Source organism: Excalfactoria chinensis, chromosome Z, assembly GCF_039878825.1.
Source record: "Excalfactoria chinensis isolate bCotChi1 chromosome Z, bCotChi1.hap2, whole genome shotgun sequence".
In the NCBI taxonomy this organism is placed as follows: Eukaryota; Metazoa; Chordata; class Aves; order Galliformes; family Phasianidae; genus Excalfactoria; species Excalfactoria chinensis.
This window is the reverse complement of record NC_092857.1, coordinates 10,279,345-10,298,272: the sequence shown is the minus strand read 5'-3', so window position 1 is coordinate 10,298,272 and position 18,928 is coordinate 10,279,345. Positions and strand designations below refer to the sequence as shown.

The 18,928-nt window shown below is 42.9% G+C and overlaps 1 protein-coding gene across 2 annotated transcripts; it reads right to left on the bottom strand.

Moving 5' to 3' along the window:
- Positions 1 to 90: 90 nt before the first annotated feature.
- DNAJC21 (DnaJ heat shock protein family (Hsp40) member C21) lies at positions 91 to 18,178 on the bottom strand. Of its 2 annotated transcripts, none has more exons than XM_072359502.1 (12): positions 17,964 to 18,178; positions 17,614 to 17,707; positions 16,340 to 16,460; positions 14,830 to 14,952; positions 7,699 to 8,003; positions 6,349 to 6,503; positions 5,916 to 6,003; positions 5,499 to 5,657; positions 4,942 to 4,981; positions 3,046 to 3,236; positions 2,586 to 2,661; positions 91 to 1,900 (listed from the first exon to the last, which is right to left on the bottom strand). In XM_072359502.1, exons 1-12 carry the CDS (start codon positions 18,058 to 18,060, stop codon positions 1,736 to 1,738), a joined length of 1,614 nt encoding a protein of 537 aa, XP_072215603.1. In that variant the 5' UTR covers positions 18,061 to 18,178; the 3' UTR covers positions 91 to 1,735. The 2 variants fall into 2 exon arrangements, with proteins under 2 accessions (XP_072215603.1, XP_072215604.1); XM_072359503.1 differs by having other exon boundaries at positions 2,586 to 2,658.
- Positions 18,179 to 18,928: the final 750 nt, after the last annotated feature.

The following is an 18,928-nucleotide window of genomic DNA, read 5'->3' as shown; positions in this document are numbered from 1 at the left end:
CTCACCACTCCTTCCTCAGTGGTCACCTCTGCAGCTACCAGAACTTTGCCTTTTACACCCAATAAGCAGGAGCGTACATAAAAACCAATACTTCATCATTGGTTTATTTTATTTAAATAACAAAAATAATTAACTCAAAGGATAATATTGCAGTTGAAGTCTTACCCCACCATGTGAGATTTCACATAGAAGTCACTCTTGGGCTAGGAAGCATTCTGAGCAGAACGTAACTGTGGGTCTCAAACAGAGCTAGAACTGTTTACTTTTATCACGATGATACAGTGTAATTAGAGCATTAAAATCTCTGTGCACACAATTTGAAAGTTCTAATTATGGTAATTATTTTTAATGTCAAATCCAATCATCATCCTCTCAAAAAATAAATAAATATATATATTTTTTGCTTTTCTTCCTGCTGCTTTTTGAATTTTAGTTATTTAGCAAAGATACAAACTCTGACTGGTGGAATAAAGTACAGCTCCTCTAACATAATCACTTTTGACACAAAATTTCTGTTACCTTCTCCGCTCTCCAATAAAAGTAATATTGTTGTCTGTTAGCAAGAAGAATACATTTGTCATTTTACTTTGATGAGAATTTTAATGCTTGAATAATTCCTTGATCTAATAACAGTTCTGTGTTCCACCCTTTTGTCTGATAAGCTGAAATGCTCGAGCAACTCAGATAAGGCAATAGCATTACATTTAGAAAATGCAATGAGAGAAATACAGAAAAATCTATAGGTATACTAAACATACCATATCCCCAAACCCTCCATGAACACTGGATTCTCTGACTGCTTGTTTTGTAGAACTCTTTTGTACATGTGCACTCCAAAATCAGATGTTCATCTTTTCATTCTGTAAGTGCTATTCAGAACGAATTAGTGATGTATTTAAGCAGAGATGCAATACCAGCTCCCATTTTGTTTTTCATCAGGAAATCAAAACACACGTGGAGAGAAACCCATTCCCCCTGCCACTCTCTCCTCAGCTGGCAGTATCTAGTGTGCATGTACCACAGGACAGAACCCCTGTCAACTCATATACATTAACACTGACAACCATCATCCATTCCCTCCCACACTTATTCCAGCAAGGCTCTTCCACAGGATTTCCCTCTCCAGTACAAGCTCCTCAGCACACAGGATCATGTCCAAAACTAACAGGGACTGTCAAAACTGTAATTAACCAACTTTGACATCATTCTGCTTTTTGTCTGCTGGTAAATTTGAAGGGACCACTGAGGATGGTTACTTTTCCACGTGTGCTGTTCACATTTCATTTCTGATGGAAGATCAAAACAGCAGAGTACAGTCTTAACCTCAAATCAGTTTTCTGTCTCTGCAAAGAGAACAACTGTGATGTGGTAAAAAAATTTATTCCCTCTGCATAGTTACTCCATCCATGCAAGTTTCAACAGGAATGCAAGGCAGCTCTGAATCACTATTGCCCCTTCACCATGGAAGCTGTCAGAACGGTAGGTCAAGTTCAGTCAGTAGAGAAAAGACAGTACAAACAAACAAAAGCAAACGCTGCTTCACAAGATAACATTCTTCTTCTTACATCTTCCACATCTTCCTTTTTTTTCTTTTTTTTTCCTTTTGGTTTCCTCCACCAAAACCCGGAGCTGCCTTCCCAGCTTACCTCAGAATGGGCGATGCGCACTTTTCAATGTTGTAGAGAATCTTCACGTGTGTTCAGAATCTTCTGAAGACTGGCAGTGTAACGAAGTTCTATCTGTTTTTACGTTTCTCTTTTTTGCTTCTGGTGTGGGCAGCTCCATTTACAGACGGTGCCTGTGTTGCTTTTGCATGTCCTGTTGCTTTTAGATGTTCAAACAGTTTATTTCGGGATGGAAACGTACAGTTGCAGGTTACACAGTGAATAGGAACTTCATTCTAAAAGGTGAAAAAAAACAAACTGTTCACATTTGTGTGTGTCGTAACACCAACTGGCTCGATCCAGCTTCTCTTCCAAGAATGAAATGTGACTGAAGTTGTTTGTTTCTGTAATGAATATCCTATTACTGACTGGCAATTAAAATAGAAAGCATTAACAGCATAACTTTGTGAAACTTTAAGGAGAACTAAGTGAAGCCAAGAATACAACAGAAGCTTACCAAATGTAAATAATGATAACGATTGCTTTCAATCTCATCTCAGTAAACAAGACTATCCACGTAACATTTTGAGCTCTGAGGTACGCTGAATTTATGTCTCAGCTGTAGCTCTGACAAGAGTTTGTTCTTCTGGGAAGTACCAGTACTGGGAAAGATGCAAACCGCCTCCCACCAGCCTGGTGAGAACAGCCACCTTCAGGTGTTTACATTTCTTGGTTTGAACTGCTTTGATTAGTGAGTTCTAGCCACTCTCCTACACAAGCAATTTAGTCCTACACTTCTCTGCACAGACAAGAGCTGATGTTCCAAGTGTCCAACACACCAATAAAATCATAGGAAATTATGTATTATTAAGAAGTAAGCAGTAAACCAGAACAGAATTTGGAAAGTGGAGGTACAACAGGCTACTTTCTTTGCAATAACATGGCCCTGTTTTTTTTAACAGTGTAGGTAATTTGACTTACCGTTGTTTGGTGCTCTGAAGAGCCCTTAGCAGACTTCTTTGCATCCTTGGCTTTTTTACCTTTAGGCTTAGTGCTGCTGATAGACAGAGAAACCGAGATCAGTGCACAAGAATATTCAAATTAAAGTTCAAAAATCTGATTGTTTGTCAGGGTCTCTGTTACTTTCCCCTGCTCTTCCTTCATACAACCTTCATACAACAATGCATTTCCAGCAAAAAAGAAAGCCATGTCACTTATGTAACCAACTGTCAATCTCAAGATTCTGCTAAAAGATGAATCAGCTGCTTGTGAATGGTGCCGTACTGATACGCAGACTAATACCATTTCCAAAGTAAATCTCCGTTCAGTACTGTATTTATACAACTCTGAGTTAGTGGAGTAGCCCCAAATTGACAACAGTGAGAGAGATCTGCTTATCTTACAGTATCAGACCTGACAGAGAACAAGATGGTCAGCACACCTTTTCACTTCACTCTGTGCTTCATTCACCGGGCTACTATCTTCTGCAGCACTTGCTTCCTCTGACACAGCACATCTTTGGTCGTCATTTACAGACTGCTCTGTTGGGCCGCTGTCCTTATCCACACAGGGCAGCTCCTTTTGCTCCATTGTTTCCTCATCAGCACTTTTATCAAAATATTCCTCGTAAGTCTGTCCAAATAGAAGAAATAAAAGTTACTTCATGCTCATTAGTGATTATGCTTATGCTCATTTACTTCAAAACATGAGTGTCTGGGGATAACACGCAAACCAATACAGCCTCTGAATTTTACATTGTATTCTCAATGGGATTCCAGCAAGCAAAATCTTGGTTCCCCCTCTTCTGAGAGGTGAGACCAGCTGTGGTGGTGGTTTATAATTGCACAGTGGGCTCAAACACAAGGCTGCCATGTCACATCACACAATAATGGCTTCGTTTTTAACTTTGACAAATGTTTAGACTGAAGTTTCCTGTGCCAGACATCTGTGTTAGGATACTTAAGCCAAAATAACTCAACTGACTGAAGCAAAACACACAGTATTTTCCCTCCCTACCTTCTGAAACACTGGCAACCTTCTCCATGTACCAGTACAGAATCATAGACAACACATGTTTAGTAACAGGTCAACATCTCAGCATGTCTGAAGCAAAGCTCAAGTTCCAAAAGTAGAATAAGTGTAACACTGTGTTAAAACAACTACAGTAACTCCTGCAGACTTAAGACAGTTTAGCCAGGTTTTCTCAGGTCGTTTCATCTCCAGGAAAAAAGAACAACGATCCTAATGATTCTCAACACCCAGTAAAGACTGACAGCAGATACAAGTTATGCTTCTAGGATCTCTGCATAAGAAAATTGCAGGTCAGTCATGTGAGTGTGCAGCCCACATTCTAGGCAGCAAAAGACCTTATCAGATAACTGAAGGATGGGAGACAAGGCGCCTACACACAACCTTCATAAGGTAGATGAGAAAATCTCAAGGAAATTGAAAAGGAACTGAGGAAGCCGGTGTTGGACAAGATGTTGACTGCCTGCATGGAAACAAGAAGGCCGAGCCAATGCTAACTTGGACAATCCAAAACCAAACAAAGAGAAGCAAGAAAAATTTATCCAGTTGAAAGGCTTGGAGAAGTTTCTAGATAAGAAGAGATGATGTTGTAGGAGAGGGCAGAGAAGGGGAACACATAACACTGGAAGGATTAGGCTGGGAAAAAAACATGAGGCCACCTTGGGAAACATTCCAGATGCAGGATCTAGTGTTCATAGTCAGTGGGACTTGACTATGATTGAGGTAGTGAATAGGAAAGAGGTAAAACTAGGAACAGATCGTGCAAAAGGATCGCTCATGAGAAAGACAGAGAGAAGAGTCTGCCCTCTGTGGTGCTCCTGACACTCAAGGCTGACACAGAACGTGCAATTCTTGAATCCCAGCCTGCTCCTGTCAGCACAGATCTGTTCTGTCATGCACAGATGGGATCCTGGAACATGCCAGATTGGCATTACTGGTGCCTGCAGTGCAAGTGAGAGGTGGAGTGGATGGTGTTGGTTTGCTTCAGTAGGATGCTAATAAAGTTACTTTACAAACAGTACATTTCTCCAGGTCTATCAATCAAAGCAGAAGACTATCACCAAACAGTTAAGTCTCTAATGCACCACGGCCACTGGCAGTCTTGCTGATCAATTCCTTGCATTCTCTCTCTGTCTGTTCCAATCTCTTTTCTTTACATTTCAACCCATAAACTTGTTGGAACCAGCACCACATTTATTCTGTTTGTACAGATGCTTCTCAAGTCAGGTCTGGGAGATGTATTACAATAATACATGAAACAAAATCGTTCTGTAAAGTCCTTTGAATATAATTGTGTCTGACTGCCTACCATCATTGTTTTCTGTTTCTTCTTCTGCTTCTTGGAGAGTCTGCAAAAATAAGAATACAAAATTGACTTTTTTTAAAAAGAAAACATGAAAACAATTTCTAGGAAGGTGTCAAGTTATATTTTTCTTAACACTGTAACATATGAGAGATAGGAGCCACAACTAGAAAACGATTCTCATCGGCAATGAAAACAACACTTCTCATAAATTGCTTGGTGCATTCAAAGAATGGAAGCTGTACAACATAACTTATCCAGCTCCACTCATTTTCAAGCATACTCATTTTCTATCTATGCCAGCATCCAATTGACAAAGAGTAGCATAACCAAACTGCTAAACACTGGAACTGCACCAAGCTTCCCTGTTTGAAAAAAACCTTATGATTGAATCCGGCCAAATTAATGTATGCATTCTACTGGAACTCTAATACAAAGAAATACTTTGAATTGGCACAATACTGTGAGTTCCAATACAGCGAATCCAGTCAGAACTCCCTCTGAGTTCAAAGATTTAATAAGTCATTAATCATAATAAAATTTGAAATAATAATTTCAAGTACTTCTGCTTGGGCACCTCTCCCGTTTCTTCCTCCTCTTTGGTATGTATTCTGTTCGCATCATCTGAAGATGCAGGAAATTTCTCTTCCTCTTCTTCCAGTTGCTGCCGTAAAAGCGCTACCATCTCACGATGCTTCTTTGATTTTTCGTGATTCTTCATGCTATGAAGGTTATCAAATAGTTACTGCAGGTGGTTCTGAGTAAATACTGGTACACTTACATATAAACTAACAATAGGACCATTATCTATCACTAGTAAGAGTGGAAAATTTTGCCCTGTTAGTGTCTCGGGTGGAAAGAAGACACTGTTATGTGCAGCTAAGAGGTTCTTACAGTGCTTTTTAAAAAGTTGCTTTAAAAAAGCAACACTTTCCCCTGGCACTGCTGAGAAGTTCCCAACCACGTACACACACACTTACGCTTTCTCAGTTTTTAACAACTTGTCACAAGCGGGGCAGTAGAGATCATCAGTATATTCAGCTTCTTCAGCTACGTCATTCTGTCTGTCTGAAGAAATCAATGGGGATGGAAGAGACAAAGTCAGAAAAGCAATTTTCAAGTATGTTGCTATTAAAAGCCCCAGGAAACAGTCACAACATTGGCATTCAGCCCCTTCAGTATTACTCATACTCAGAGAGATAATCTCACCAAATCATATATTACTGAAAATTAACAGCTATGGCTTTACATCTTCTCACATTCAAAGGAAAATATCAGGCATTCAGCCTCTAACCTGGCAAACCAGTGTTGGAGAAAGAGGACTTGCACCACGTGTACCTGGGGTTCCAAGTGCAGTGAGCCAATACTCACACTGCAGTGGTTCATTACAGGTTGCACCCTCATGCTCCATACCTTCAGCATCTTCTTTTGCCTCGTGTCCTTCTAATTCAACTTCAGCATCCGATCCATCTCCAAATTCCTTTTCATACTGCGCCTCCATCTCTTTCAGTTCTTTCTCTAGATCTGACATAGTTATCCAGCTCTGCTCTTTATACTGTTCAGCAAGCCTTTAAACAGAATAATACAGTAACTTCTACATGGCATTTATGAGACTGGAATTACAGAAACTATTATTTAAAAGATAGCTTGGTCTTCTCTGGTATTTCAGGTGGAAATTCCTGAATTTATTATGATAGAGTAAAGAACTGTTTACAGGACCTGGAAATCTGAGCAGGTAATTTACGATGCCAGTAGGCAGACTGACACTGCTAGTAAAGAGATATTAACGTAAGTGGATCCTGCTTGAATTTCATGCAGGAAATGTACCAGCACATGGTAAATGTCAAGCTAACAGCACAGAAAGTCATCTCAATCCTAAAAGTGGTACAGCTGCTTTTACCTGCTGTAAGATCCAAACCAATGAACAGCACAGCAATGCAAAAAACACTAGAAAATTACTGCTTGACTTGGTGCTACAGAGGTGTCCCCATTCAGTTTTCCTAATAACAAGTGAGACCCAAGCTAGTGCACCACACCACAGTGGAATTTTCTACAGCTGGGTCCTGAGCACAGAATCATTAAACCATTTATCAGTAAACACATGCCTCAGCTTCCTTCTCTCAGGGAAAAAAAAAAAAAGGAAACTAACAAACATTATGTGCAATAATGTATTTCATGTGTATGTGAATTATTATATTATGATTTCAAAGAACATGCTACAGAAGTGCAATTCCAAAACCAGTATTTAAGCTCCTTCCTCTTATTTCCAGCTGAAAATTACTCCTAGTTTAAATAACTTCTGCTCAGACTGGCAGACTCCCATTCTCTTCTTTATATTTCATGAAAAGCAAAAGCACTAAAAAGTGCATTTAGTCCACTAAAAGGATCCTCTCTACCAAATTAAAAGGAAAAGCAAGACTACATTTATTTTTCATACATTCTTTTTAGCATAAAAAGTTCCAAAGCAAATGAAGCTGATAAAAGCCCAGGTTGTCACAGTCCTGTTTTGCTTCACTCCTAACATTCCTCCCCTGGTAAAGGAAAGCACACTGGATTCTGTGCTATTGCAGCCAGTTGCCTGCAGTGCAGAGGTTGTTCCCTCATTTTCTAATATATAACTAATATAGAAAATGGTCAAGGATTTATAAAAGAGCACGTACAGCTACCACTATAATCACATCATATCATTACAGCCAAACTGCGCGGTAGACATGGATAGTTTCTCCAGGTTTAAGATAAGCATTTCTTTCCATGTTTACATACTTGGCTTGTTTGAGTTTTTGCTGCCTCCGAATTTCCTCTGCTTTCCTTAGTTTTTCTGCATTCTGTTCTTCCACAAGTTTTCTGTGAGCTTGTACTCTTCTGTCCCTTTTGCGGATAAAGGCTACCAGCTGACGGACTAGTTCGTTCCTCTCTTTTTTCGCTTTATCTCTGGTTTTCTTGTTTTCTTTTTCCATAGCTCGTTTCTCCCAGCGGTTCGATGCTTGCCGTGTGTCATATTCTTCTTTCCAAGCAAAGCTTTTCTGAGTACAGAAACTCTGCCAATAGGCATAGAAAGGGTGGACTATCTGTTAAAATAAAAGAATTAAAAATCCAATGAGTCACTTTATTAGGGAGCGTGTCAAAAACCTTACCGAATAACTCAGGAGTTCTGTGTCTTCTCTATAGACAAAGATTGTTATCTGAGCATAAACAAATCACCATGAGCTTTACAAAATCTCTAATGCCATCTTTAAAATTTCAAACCTTCTCAAATCAACAGCCTCATATTTAAACTATCCCAAAAAACCCAACTTCTAAAAACAGACCCCCATTCAGGACTGGATCGTGCTAACAGTAGTGCCAGATACTTAACTTTGCTGTACTCTTCCTTTCAGAGCACAGCCACAATCAGACACTGTGTAAATAAGCACATACTGTGTAACACCCACTACACCGAATTACACCAAAGGCTGTCCACACATTTCCAACAGCAGCCAACAACCACTATGCAAAAACAAAACAAACAGCAAATACATGGCAGTATTTCTTCCCATCATGCTCCATCCGCTTCCAGAGAAAGTGATGAAGCATTTAACAGCTCCGGACAATTTCTCCTTCACGAATGCTTTTCTTTTTTTTAATGTATGCAAAATGTTATCATATACAGTATCATGAAGCTGTGACTTGCAGTTTAATGAGCAGTTGTGTAAAGATGAACTTACTCATGTTTTGTTGTATTATATAACTGAAGGTAAAAAAATGATGCCCTCTAGCTTTCACATTAGAAGAAGCAGTAAATTATCTTTCCTTATTCCCTTTTTTTTACTACTCATGAGCAAACACTAATAAACAATAAAGTGAAATAATGACTTTGTTTTCACAGAATCAGAGTTGAAAGGGACTACTGCAGATCATCTAGACCAACCCCCTGCTATAGCAGGTTCCCTAGAGCAGGTAGCACAGAAAAGCATCCACATGGGCCTTTAATATCTCCAGAGAACTGCTCTGTGCAGCCTGTTCCAGTGCTCTGTCACTCTCAAACTCCAGAATTTTCTTCCTCACTTTTAGACAGAACTTCTTCTGTTGCAGTTTGTGTCTGCTGCCCCCAGTCCTGTCACTAGGCACCTCCAACTCTCTGATACTGGTTAACAGAGAAGGTCTGGTGGGGGATGTAAAGGCTGGAGGCCGTCTGGGGCACAGTGATCATGAGACACTACATTTCTCAATCCTTGTTGAACCACAGAGGGGAGTCAGCAGAACTGCCACCTTGGACTTCTGAAGGGCAGACTATAACCTCTTTAGGACCTTGGCTGATGTAGTTTTGGAGAGTGTGGGAGCCCAGGCAGGCTGGGAATACTTTAAGGAGATAATTTTAAAGGTACAGGAACTAACCATCCCCAAGTCACAGAAGATGAGCCAACAGGCAAGGAGGTTGGACTGGCTGAACAGCGACCTTTGGTTGGATCTCAAGAACAAAATTCATGGTCTCTGGAAGAGAAGCTACTAAATGAAGCTGTGCAGGGAGAAAAAGAGCTGAACGTGGCCACTAAGGTAAAGGAAAACAATAAATATTTTATAAACACATCAACAGCAAAAGGAGGGCTAGAGAGAATCTCCATCCCTTGTTGGATGCTGAGGGCAACTTGGTGACCAAGGATCAGGATAAGGCTGAGGTACTTAATGCCTTCTTCGCCTCAGTCTTTAATAGTAAGACTTGTTACTCCCTGGGAACACAGCCCCCTGCTCTGGTAGATAGGGATGGGGAACAGAATAAGCCCTGCACGATTCATGATGAGACACTTTTGGACCTGCTCCAAAAGCTGGATGCTCACAAGTCCAGGGGGCTGGATGGACACCCTGAAGTGCTGAGGGAGTTGGCAGATGTGGTTCCCAAGCCATTCTCCATCATCTTTCAACAGTCCTGGCTGACTGGGGATGTCCTGACAGACTGGAGACTGGTAAATGTCGTGCCTACCAGTCTCACCTCAGAGCCAGGGAAAGTTACGGAACGGATAATCTCGGGAGCTGTCATGGACCAGTAAAAGGTCAACCAGGGGATCAGGCCTAGTCACCATGGGTTTATGAACAGTAGATCCTGTCTGACAAACCTGACTTCATCCTATGACAAGGTGACCCACTTAGCGGGTGAAGGTAAGGCTGTTGATGTGGTTGGTCTACCTGGACTTCAGTAAGGCCTTTGACACTGTCCCCCACAGCATCCTCATGGAGAAGCTGGCTGCCCATGGTTTGGATGGGCGTATGCTCTGCTGGGTGAAACACTGGCTGGATGGCCAAGCCCAAATGTTGTGGTCAATGGGGTTAAATCCAGTTGGCAGCCAGTCACAAGCACTGTCCCCCAGGGCTCGGTACTGGGGCTGCTTCTGTTAACATCTTTATTAACCATCTTAGTGAGGGGACTGAGTGCACCCTCAGTAAGTTTGCAGATGACACCAAGTTGGGAAGGAGAGCTGATCTGCCTGAGGGGAAAAGGGCACTACAGAGGGACCTGGATAGACTGGATTGATGGGCAAAGGCAAACTGTATGAGTTTCAATAGGGCCAAGTGTCAAGTCCTGCATTTTGGTCACAACAACCCCAGGCAACCCTACAGGCTTGGGGAGGTGTGGCTGGAAAGCTGCCTGATGGAAAGGACTCTTGGTGTGCTGATGGACAAACAGCTGAACATGAGCCAGCAGTGCACCCAAGTGGCCAAGAAGGCCAATGGCATCCTGGCTTGTAACAGGAATGGTGTGGTGAGCATGACTAGAGAAGTCATTCTGCCCCTGTACTCAGCACTGGTGAGGCGTCACCTTGAGTACCATGTTCAGTTTGGGGCACCTCAGTACAGAAAGGATGTGGAGGTGCTGGAGCAGGTCCAAAGAAGAGCAACAAGGCTTGTGAAGGGCTTGGAGAATGAGACCTATGAGGAGAGGCTCTGAGCTGGGCTCAGGTGAACCTAATGAAGTTCAACACAGCAAAGTGCAAGGTTTTGCACTTGGGCCGGAAGAACCCCAGGCACCTGCACAGGCTGGGAGTAGTCCTTGAGAGCAGCTCAGCAGAGAAGGACCTGGGGGTCCTGATGGACGAGAGACTCAACATGAGCCAGCAGTGCGCTCTGGCGGCTCAGAAGGCAAATGGGATCCTGGGCTCCATCAGGAGAGGGGTGGTCAGCAGGGATAGGGAGGTGATTGTCCCTCTCTACTCGGCTCTTGTGAGGCTCCATCTGGAATACTGTGTTCAGGTATGGAGCCCTCAGTACAAGAAGGACAGAGAGATTTTGGAAAGGGTCCAAGATGATCAAGGGGCTGGAGCACTTCCCCTATGAGGACAGACTGAAGGAGTTGGGCTTGTTCAGCCTGGAGAAGAGAAGGCTGCGGGGTGACCTCATTGCAGCCTTTCAATACCTGAAGGGAACCTACACCCAGGAGAGGAGTAAACTCTTTGAAAGGGCTGACAATAGCAGGACTAGGGGAAATGGATCCAAGTTGAAGGAGGAAAGATTTAGGTTGGATGTTAGGGGGAAGTTCTTTACTAGTAGAGTGGTTAGGCCCTGGAACAGGCTGCCCAGGGAGGTTGTGGAAGCCCCGTCTTTGGAGGTGTTCAAGGCCAGGTTGGACGGGGCCCTGAGCAACCTGATCTAGTGGGTGTGTATGTTTGGTGGCCCTGCTAGGCAGGGGGGTTGGAACTACATGATCCTTGAGGTCCCTTCAACCCGGGTCATTCTGTGATTCTGTGATTCTAAGAGGCTGAGGGAACTGGGGCTGTTTAGTCTGGAGAAACGGAGGGGAGACCTTGTTGTTCTCTTCCAGTATCTGAAAGGTACTTACAGCAAAAGCAAGGCTGGTTTCTTCTCACTGGTGACAGGTAACAGGATGAGGGGAAATGGCCTCAAGTTGCACCAGGGTAAGTTTAGGTTGGATATCAGGAAACACTTCTTTACAGAAAGGGTGGTTAAGCACTGGAATAGGATCCCCAAGGAAGTGGTTGAGTTACCATTCCTGGAGGTGTTTAAAAACTGTTTGGATGTGGTGCTCAGGGACATGATTTAGCAGAGTGTTGATAGTTAGGGTACTATGGCTAGGTCACAGCTGGACTCGATGATCTTTAAGGTCTTTTCCAACCTGAGAGATTCTATGATTCTATACTGTAAGATTCACTCTCAGCTTTCTCTTCTCCAGGCTGAACATCCCCAGGTCTCTCAGCCTTTCCTCAGAAGGGAGATGCTGCAGGCCCATAGTCATCTTTGTGATTCTCTGCTGGTCTCACTCCAGAGGTTCCCTGTCTTTCTGGAAGAGCCCAGAACCAGACACAGTACCCCAAGTGTGACCTCACCAGGGCAGAGTAGAGTGGGAGGAGGATCACTTCCCTTGACACGCCATCCATGCTCTAATGCACCTGAGAACACTATTGGCCATCTTGGCCACACAGGCATACCGCTGGCTCATGGCCAACCTGTTGTCCACCCAGGATAGTCAGGTCTTTCTCCACTGAGCTCTTTTCCAGCAGGTCAGCCCCTAATCTGTTCTAGCACACACAGTTTTTCCTTCCCAGATGCAAGACATTACACTTACTCTTGTTGAACCACATCAGGATCCTCTCCATTCAACTCCGTAGTCTGTCCAGGTTCTGCTGAATGGCAGCACAGACTTCTGGTGTGCCAGCCACTCAGGTTGGTATCACTTTGTTTTGTATCATTTTGTTTTGTTCTCTGTTTCTCTCCAACTAATTCCTAACCTTCTGCATTTTGCATATTTGGGAAACAGGAAGTTCAGACTTTTTTTTTTTAAGTTACTCATCCCATTAAACTTTCTCTTTACTACACCCCACATACACCCCTTTACATCCCCACGCACACTGCTGTTTTCCTGTTTTTGAATACTTTACAAAGCAAGTTCTGGACTTTAACATAACAACTTAACAATGTTCCTATTAGTATTTCTTCTCCTTACGCCAGTGGTACAACTATGAGCTCCTCAGCGCTAATTTTAAATGTTCTATGAGCGAAGGCTCAAGGCTGTGGCTTCTGGCAGATAAATAGCTATGCAGCTTTTACTCTGCTGTCACTAAAACCCAGCTGTGTATGTCCAACAATATAAGCAATGATAGACTATTAGTTGAGATTTATGCTTCAAAATGAGAGAACTTGAGTACATAGGATGCAAGACCACCAGCTCATGACAGGAATCATCCATCCCCTCATCAGCTTTATGAGCTATGAGATTTTCCTCCTCAGTGGCCACCTGAAATATGAGCCCCTGGTCTTGTCAGTCTCCTGAACACTGTAAAGCATCTCTTGCTGGACACTCAGGTTGCTGCTTACTATGCATACTCAAAGCTGACTGCTTTTGTTTCTTGGTCCACAGCTATTTTCATGAAGTCTTGTTAAGTTGTGCACTTAAGAATATATTTCCTGTTTGCCTGGCACTCATTGATTCACCTCCCAAACCTCTTGCAAGTTAACTCAGAAAGCTGGATCAGAGAACATGCATGTCACAGACCCTGAAGCCTTGATCTAGCTTCTGTAGTTCACTTCTAAATCTCTTCCCCCTTCTCACACAGTACTTCTTCTAAATAGAGAAGTGGGTGTACTACAATGCTGGTATCTTCTGACTGTATCTTTGAATATAAGATAAGAGGGATAATGACTTTCCTGGTTCAACAAAGCAGTTTTCTGTGATGTAATTCCAAAAATCACATAATCCCATTAAATAAATAAATAAATAAATATTCTGCTTCCATAACAGCATGAACAAGGCAGATGTCTAACGATAATGGTGCCAGAATTACAGCTGACTTTGTAGCTACTAATTGTCAGTATTAAAAGTAGTTTCTGGTTTATAGCCATATCTATTCTACAGTCTCGACATGGGAAGCTCCCAAAAGATGTTCGAAGCTCAACCCATCAACAGATGGAGCACTGCAATTTTAGACACAAAATATATGCTGACTGAGAAAGATACCTATTTGTTAGGCCATCCTGTAATTTAACCTGAAATTAAAATACCTGTTCGGGCCTTTTTAGTGCCAAACTAACTAATTGTTTCCAACTCCAACCAAGTTTTGTACCATCAAAGCGTCTCATTTGTATATATCAATTTAAATTTTATAAATAATGCTACACAGTATACTACTACTAAAAATGAAGGGAGAAGCAAGAAGCTAGGAGGAATATTTGCAAGTATTGCTACCGGGCAATTAATCACCAGGAAAATAGCTATTATGATAAATAACTGGTAAACCAGATGGGCAGAAATCATGTGTCTTCTAAGCATTTGTCTTTTCTCATATCCTAAAAGCAGACATGCAGTATCCTGAAAATTAAATCTTACTACAGAATAATTGTAGATGACGGGAGTGCCACAGCAGGAGCTTGCGTGGCAGGTCAACTATAACATCTCTGTTTTTCAATAGGCATTTATGTAGTAAATGAGTCTTCATTTCCCTAAATGAAGCACAATACTACACATGTTATTTAAAAAAATAATTTATAATATCCACTGCCATAACCTACGTTACATTAAAACACTGGTAAACTATTCCATTTACATCTCAGTGAGATGTTTGGTGCTCTGTTTGGTTGGGTTTTTTTAGGCCTTGCATCAAGCACACTGCACTTAAGTTTCATTGGCATAACCGATGGTTAGCCCTGCAAAATGTTTGCTTGACAACTTACCAATAAAAGTCTGTTGGCTAATACAGTCCAACAGGAAACAACAATTCTGATTCATCTAAATGTTATGAATAACAATATAAGCACTTCCTTAACAGTAATGAACTAATACAGTAAAAAACACAGCAGAAATGTGGCTTTGTATTTGCCTCAGAGATCACCAGGAACAATTTCTTTGATTTCAGCGTGAGACAAAGTAATGACAGCACATTACTTTTAGTTTAGCATTATACTTGCTCTTACCGTGTCATAGTCACTGTGGGAATACCCAAATGTAGGGAATTCTTCAGTATCTTCGTGAGTCATATATTCCATCTCTTCTTTTGTAATTTGCTCAAAAACATGTCGATAAACAGTAAAGAATCCCTGAAATTTTATAAGAAGTAAATGATTATTTGTTCTACATTGTTCAATAATAAATGCACAAATGCTCCGTTACATAAGTAGCACCTTTCACAGAACATACACAATTCAGAAAAAAAATTATAGTTCTGAAGAGCAATTCAAAGTGAGGGGAAAGGTCTTGTAAGCACTCACTCCTTTATGTAGTCTTTCTCATACCTCAAACAACCTGTATCCAAACCTAAGTAAAAAAACAAACACACTACAGAATGCAGGCAATGCTGATTAGAGTCTGGTTACGCATTACTAAGCTTTGAGAAAGTTCCAAATATAAAATTTACTACAATATACCCCAACTATATCACTACTTTTTAAATTAAGATGATACCGGCTTACTCCTACCATAGTAATACAAAGACAGATGGGGATTTTCTCTGACAGAAGTTTTCCTAATCACCTGGAGCTTTGTAAATCATGAGTACCTTAAAATACAACAGGGGATTAAATTTTTGGAAGCATGCTTCCCTCAAGCACCACTGCCATTTGTCCTCAGCCTAAAGCACTCCAGCTTGTGAAAGACATTTCCAAGTATCTGCTACTACACTGGAATACTTCACTATTTAATGTACATTAAGAATACAGACATATTTTGAAGTTGTACAGTTTAGTAAGGAGTCACAAGTAAGTAATTACCAGACAAAAAAACAGTAATTAAATCTTGTCCAAGCATTGAGCATAGGTTTTGTATTTATACAAAAAACTGTTATTACCACCTGTGCTCAGCAACACCATGCACAGCTTTCCAATGCTAAGCAAATACCGATATTTGTCATAGTTTCATCTGGGATGGAATTGTTTTTGTCAGAGTATCCGATATGATGCTGTTTGGCCCTAGGAGAACAATGCTGATGACAGACAAATGTTTATAGTTGCTGTCAAGCAGTGCTGTACAAAGCCAAGGCCTCTAGCAGCAAAGGGCCTGAGGAGATGAGAAGGAACAGAATTAGGGCAGCTGATTTAAACTGGCCAAAGTGATATTCCATACCATATGACATCAAGTGGAAGGAGTTCTGAAGGGGGTGAGAATTCATCTCACTCAATTCCACTGCTTGAGGGGCTAGCTGGGAATTGGCTGGGGGGTCATAAGCAACTGCTTGTGCACCACCTGTTATATCTACCTATCTATCCAGTCATAACTGTTTTTTATTTCCTTTTTTTTTTCCGCTTCGTGAACAGTTTTACCTCAACCCACAAGTTCTACTTTGCTTTTTCTAAATTCTCTTCCCCCACTCCACTGGGAAGAGAAGAGTGAGCAAACAACTGGGTGCCGCTCAGCGACCTGCTGGGTTAAACCACAACATTTTTCAATAAATGTAAATTGATTCATTAAGAATATGAATTAGTTCACTACCTTTTCATCATCTCCATATCCAGAATAACAGCTAACAGTGAAATAGCGCAGCAGATCCAAGCTATCATCTTGATAATCTCCATTCACTCCTTTCAGTAGAGCTTCCCTGTGGTTATCATACCTGGCAAAATTCAATAACGTACAGAAAATGAATATACTCCAATAACAATAAGACACAATTAACATGTAAAAGCATGTGTATTGCTTCACTACATATTTGCAGTGTTGGAAAGGAGGGTTACTAGCAGTTTAGGAGTTGATTTTGTTCATAGTAAATGGTATGATGCTGTGTTTTGGCTTTGGGAGAAAAACAAGGTCAATAACACGGCTTAGCTGCTGCCGAGCAGTGCTGTACAGAACCAAGGATATTTCAGATCCTCACACTGCCTGGCCAGTGAGGGGCTAGGGGTGCACAAAGAACTTAGGGAGGAAAGAACCAGGACAGCTGACCCAAACTGCCAAAGGAATATCCCATATCACATCATGTTCATGCTGAACAACAAAACAGGGTGGGGGGGTTGGTCCAAGGTCCAAGGGGTGGGGGGGAACAAAAACAAAACAAAAAAAAACAAGCACAAACTATCATATGATAGTAGAGAAAAACGACTTTCCTTTATAGGTGGACAAATTAGTGAAGGTTTTGGCTTCATAAGCTGGTAGATGCTTCAGCCCACTTAAAAAAACATGTTATGTAGAACATTTAAACTCACAATCTCTTATAAAGAGATATCTGAGCACATTTGAACCTAAGACCATTACAGCAACACAGGAAAGCAGAGTTGTGGTGATAACACAAGAGCAGATAGATACCAATGCCTTCCACCTGGGAGGCAGAAAGTGATGGCAGCATCAGCAGCTCCTCAGTGCTTGTCCCACATCACCCTGCAGAAAGCAGTGAGATACGCCATCCCTGTGGACATTCAAGGTCAGACTGGACCAGGCTCTGGGCACAGAGATCTAGCTGTAGGTGACGTCGTTCAGCATAGGGGAGCTGACTATATGACCTCTACAGGTATCTTCCAACTCAAAGGATTCCATGAAAGAAACCATCCTTACCACAGGGCAAAGCACTGCTAAGGCAGACCCACAGGCCAGAGGCCTGTCCTCATTTCCAGTCAAGCCAAGGAGTAGAGAACTCTAAGTCCTTGCTGTGAGAGCATGGGAAGGGAGAAAAGCCAAGCAACAACAACAACAACAGAAAACAAACAAAACACAAGAAGCAATACAGACACACAAAAGTATTTTCAAGCCCACTACCGGGTGGATTTACTCACCAGGCTCTCTCCTGAGGGTCACTGAGCACATCGTACGCCGCCTGGATTAATTTGAACTGTTCGGCAGCTTCCTCGGCGTTCTCAAGGTTTTTATCTGCGAATTAAACGAATAAACTGTCACCACCTCACAGCACAACAGCAGCACCCCCCACGCAAAGAGGAAAGGCGCTGACTGCCACAGGGCACAGGGGAGCGCAGCTCCCGGCCCACTTCCAGGCCGGAGGCACCCGCGAGCCTTTACACGACCCTCGACTCCCCACACCGCCCGGTCGCCCTCTCCCCGGCCCGGCCCGGCTCGGCCCGCCCTCCCCTTCAGGCCCGCAGCAGGCCGGGCCCGCGGAGCGCCGTACCAGGGTGCCAGCGCAGCGCCAGCCGCCGGTAGGCCCGCTTCAGCTCCTCGTCGGCCGCGTCGCGCCGTACGCCCAGCACCTCGTAGTGGCACCTCATGGCGGCGGGGCCGAGCGTGAGGAGAGCCGGGCGGCAGCGAGAGCGGGACAGCGGGCGGGAACTGGAGGAGCCGACCGAGCGGCCATGCGGAACCCGGGCCGGGAGGAGCCACGGGAGCGGAGGCGGGGCGGTGAGTGGGGCGGGGATGGGCGGTTGGGGCCGTGCGCTGGGCGGGGCTGGACGGAGGGGCAGAGAAAGGGGCGGGATGGTGCGATTTTCGTGTTGCGGTGTTCAGGATATCGGTCGGTTAGTGCAAACAGGTCTTATAACGGTGGATCTGCAGGGGTACTTCTGTGAGGGACGGCTGTGGGCCCTGGGTGTGCTGGGCCCAGAGCAGAGCAGCTGAGGGCGGGCCTCAAGGCGGCTGCAGCTCCTCACAGGGAGCGGAGGGCAGCGCTGAGCTCTGCTCTGTGTGACAGCAACAGGCTGAGGGAACGGCACGGAGCTGTGCCAGGGGAGGGACGGGGTTGGGAATAAACAAAACAAAACAACCCACACGAAGGAACCAAATAGCAACAGAGAAAAGACAAAGCACTTCTAACCATCAGGGAACCAAACTTTCAACTTCCTACTAATCGTGCGTGCATATCAGGCTACAAAGCAATGCAGCAGAATCAAGGCTTTTAGTTCTAACAGCACTGAGAAAGAGAATGTCAAATGTTAAATGGAGAAGAAAATCTACATGGAGAACATTTGCAACTGACCAAGAGGACAGCTTCCGTACGAAAATAAAAGCTGTCTGCGTGAGCAACTGTATAAAAGTGCAGAATTCTATTAATTGGTGCCTAAAATCACAACTCCTGTAGTAGAAGAGGTAGTGTTTACCTTGTGTTTTTAGGGAACTTGTAATGAATTAGCTACTTTACCT

Coding starts and splice junctions, on each gene's coding strand:
- DNAJC21 (XM_072359502.1), bottom strand. CDS start 18,060: ATGAGGTGCCACTACGAGGTGCTGGGCGTACGGCGCGACGCGGCCGAC. Junction 16,461..17,613: donor GACCCTCAGGAGAGAGCCTG/GTGAGTAAATCC, acceptor GAATTTTGCCAG/GTATGATAACCACAGGGAAG. Junction 3,237..4,941: donor AGAAACAGAAAACAATGATG/GTAGGCAGTCAG, acceptor CTATTTGGACAG/ACTTACGAGGAATATTTTGA.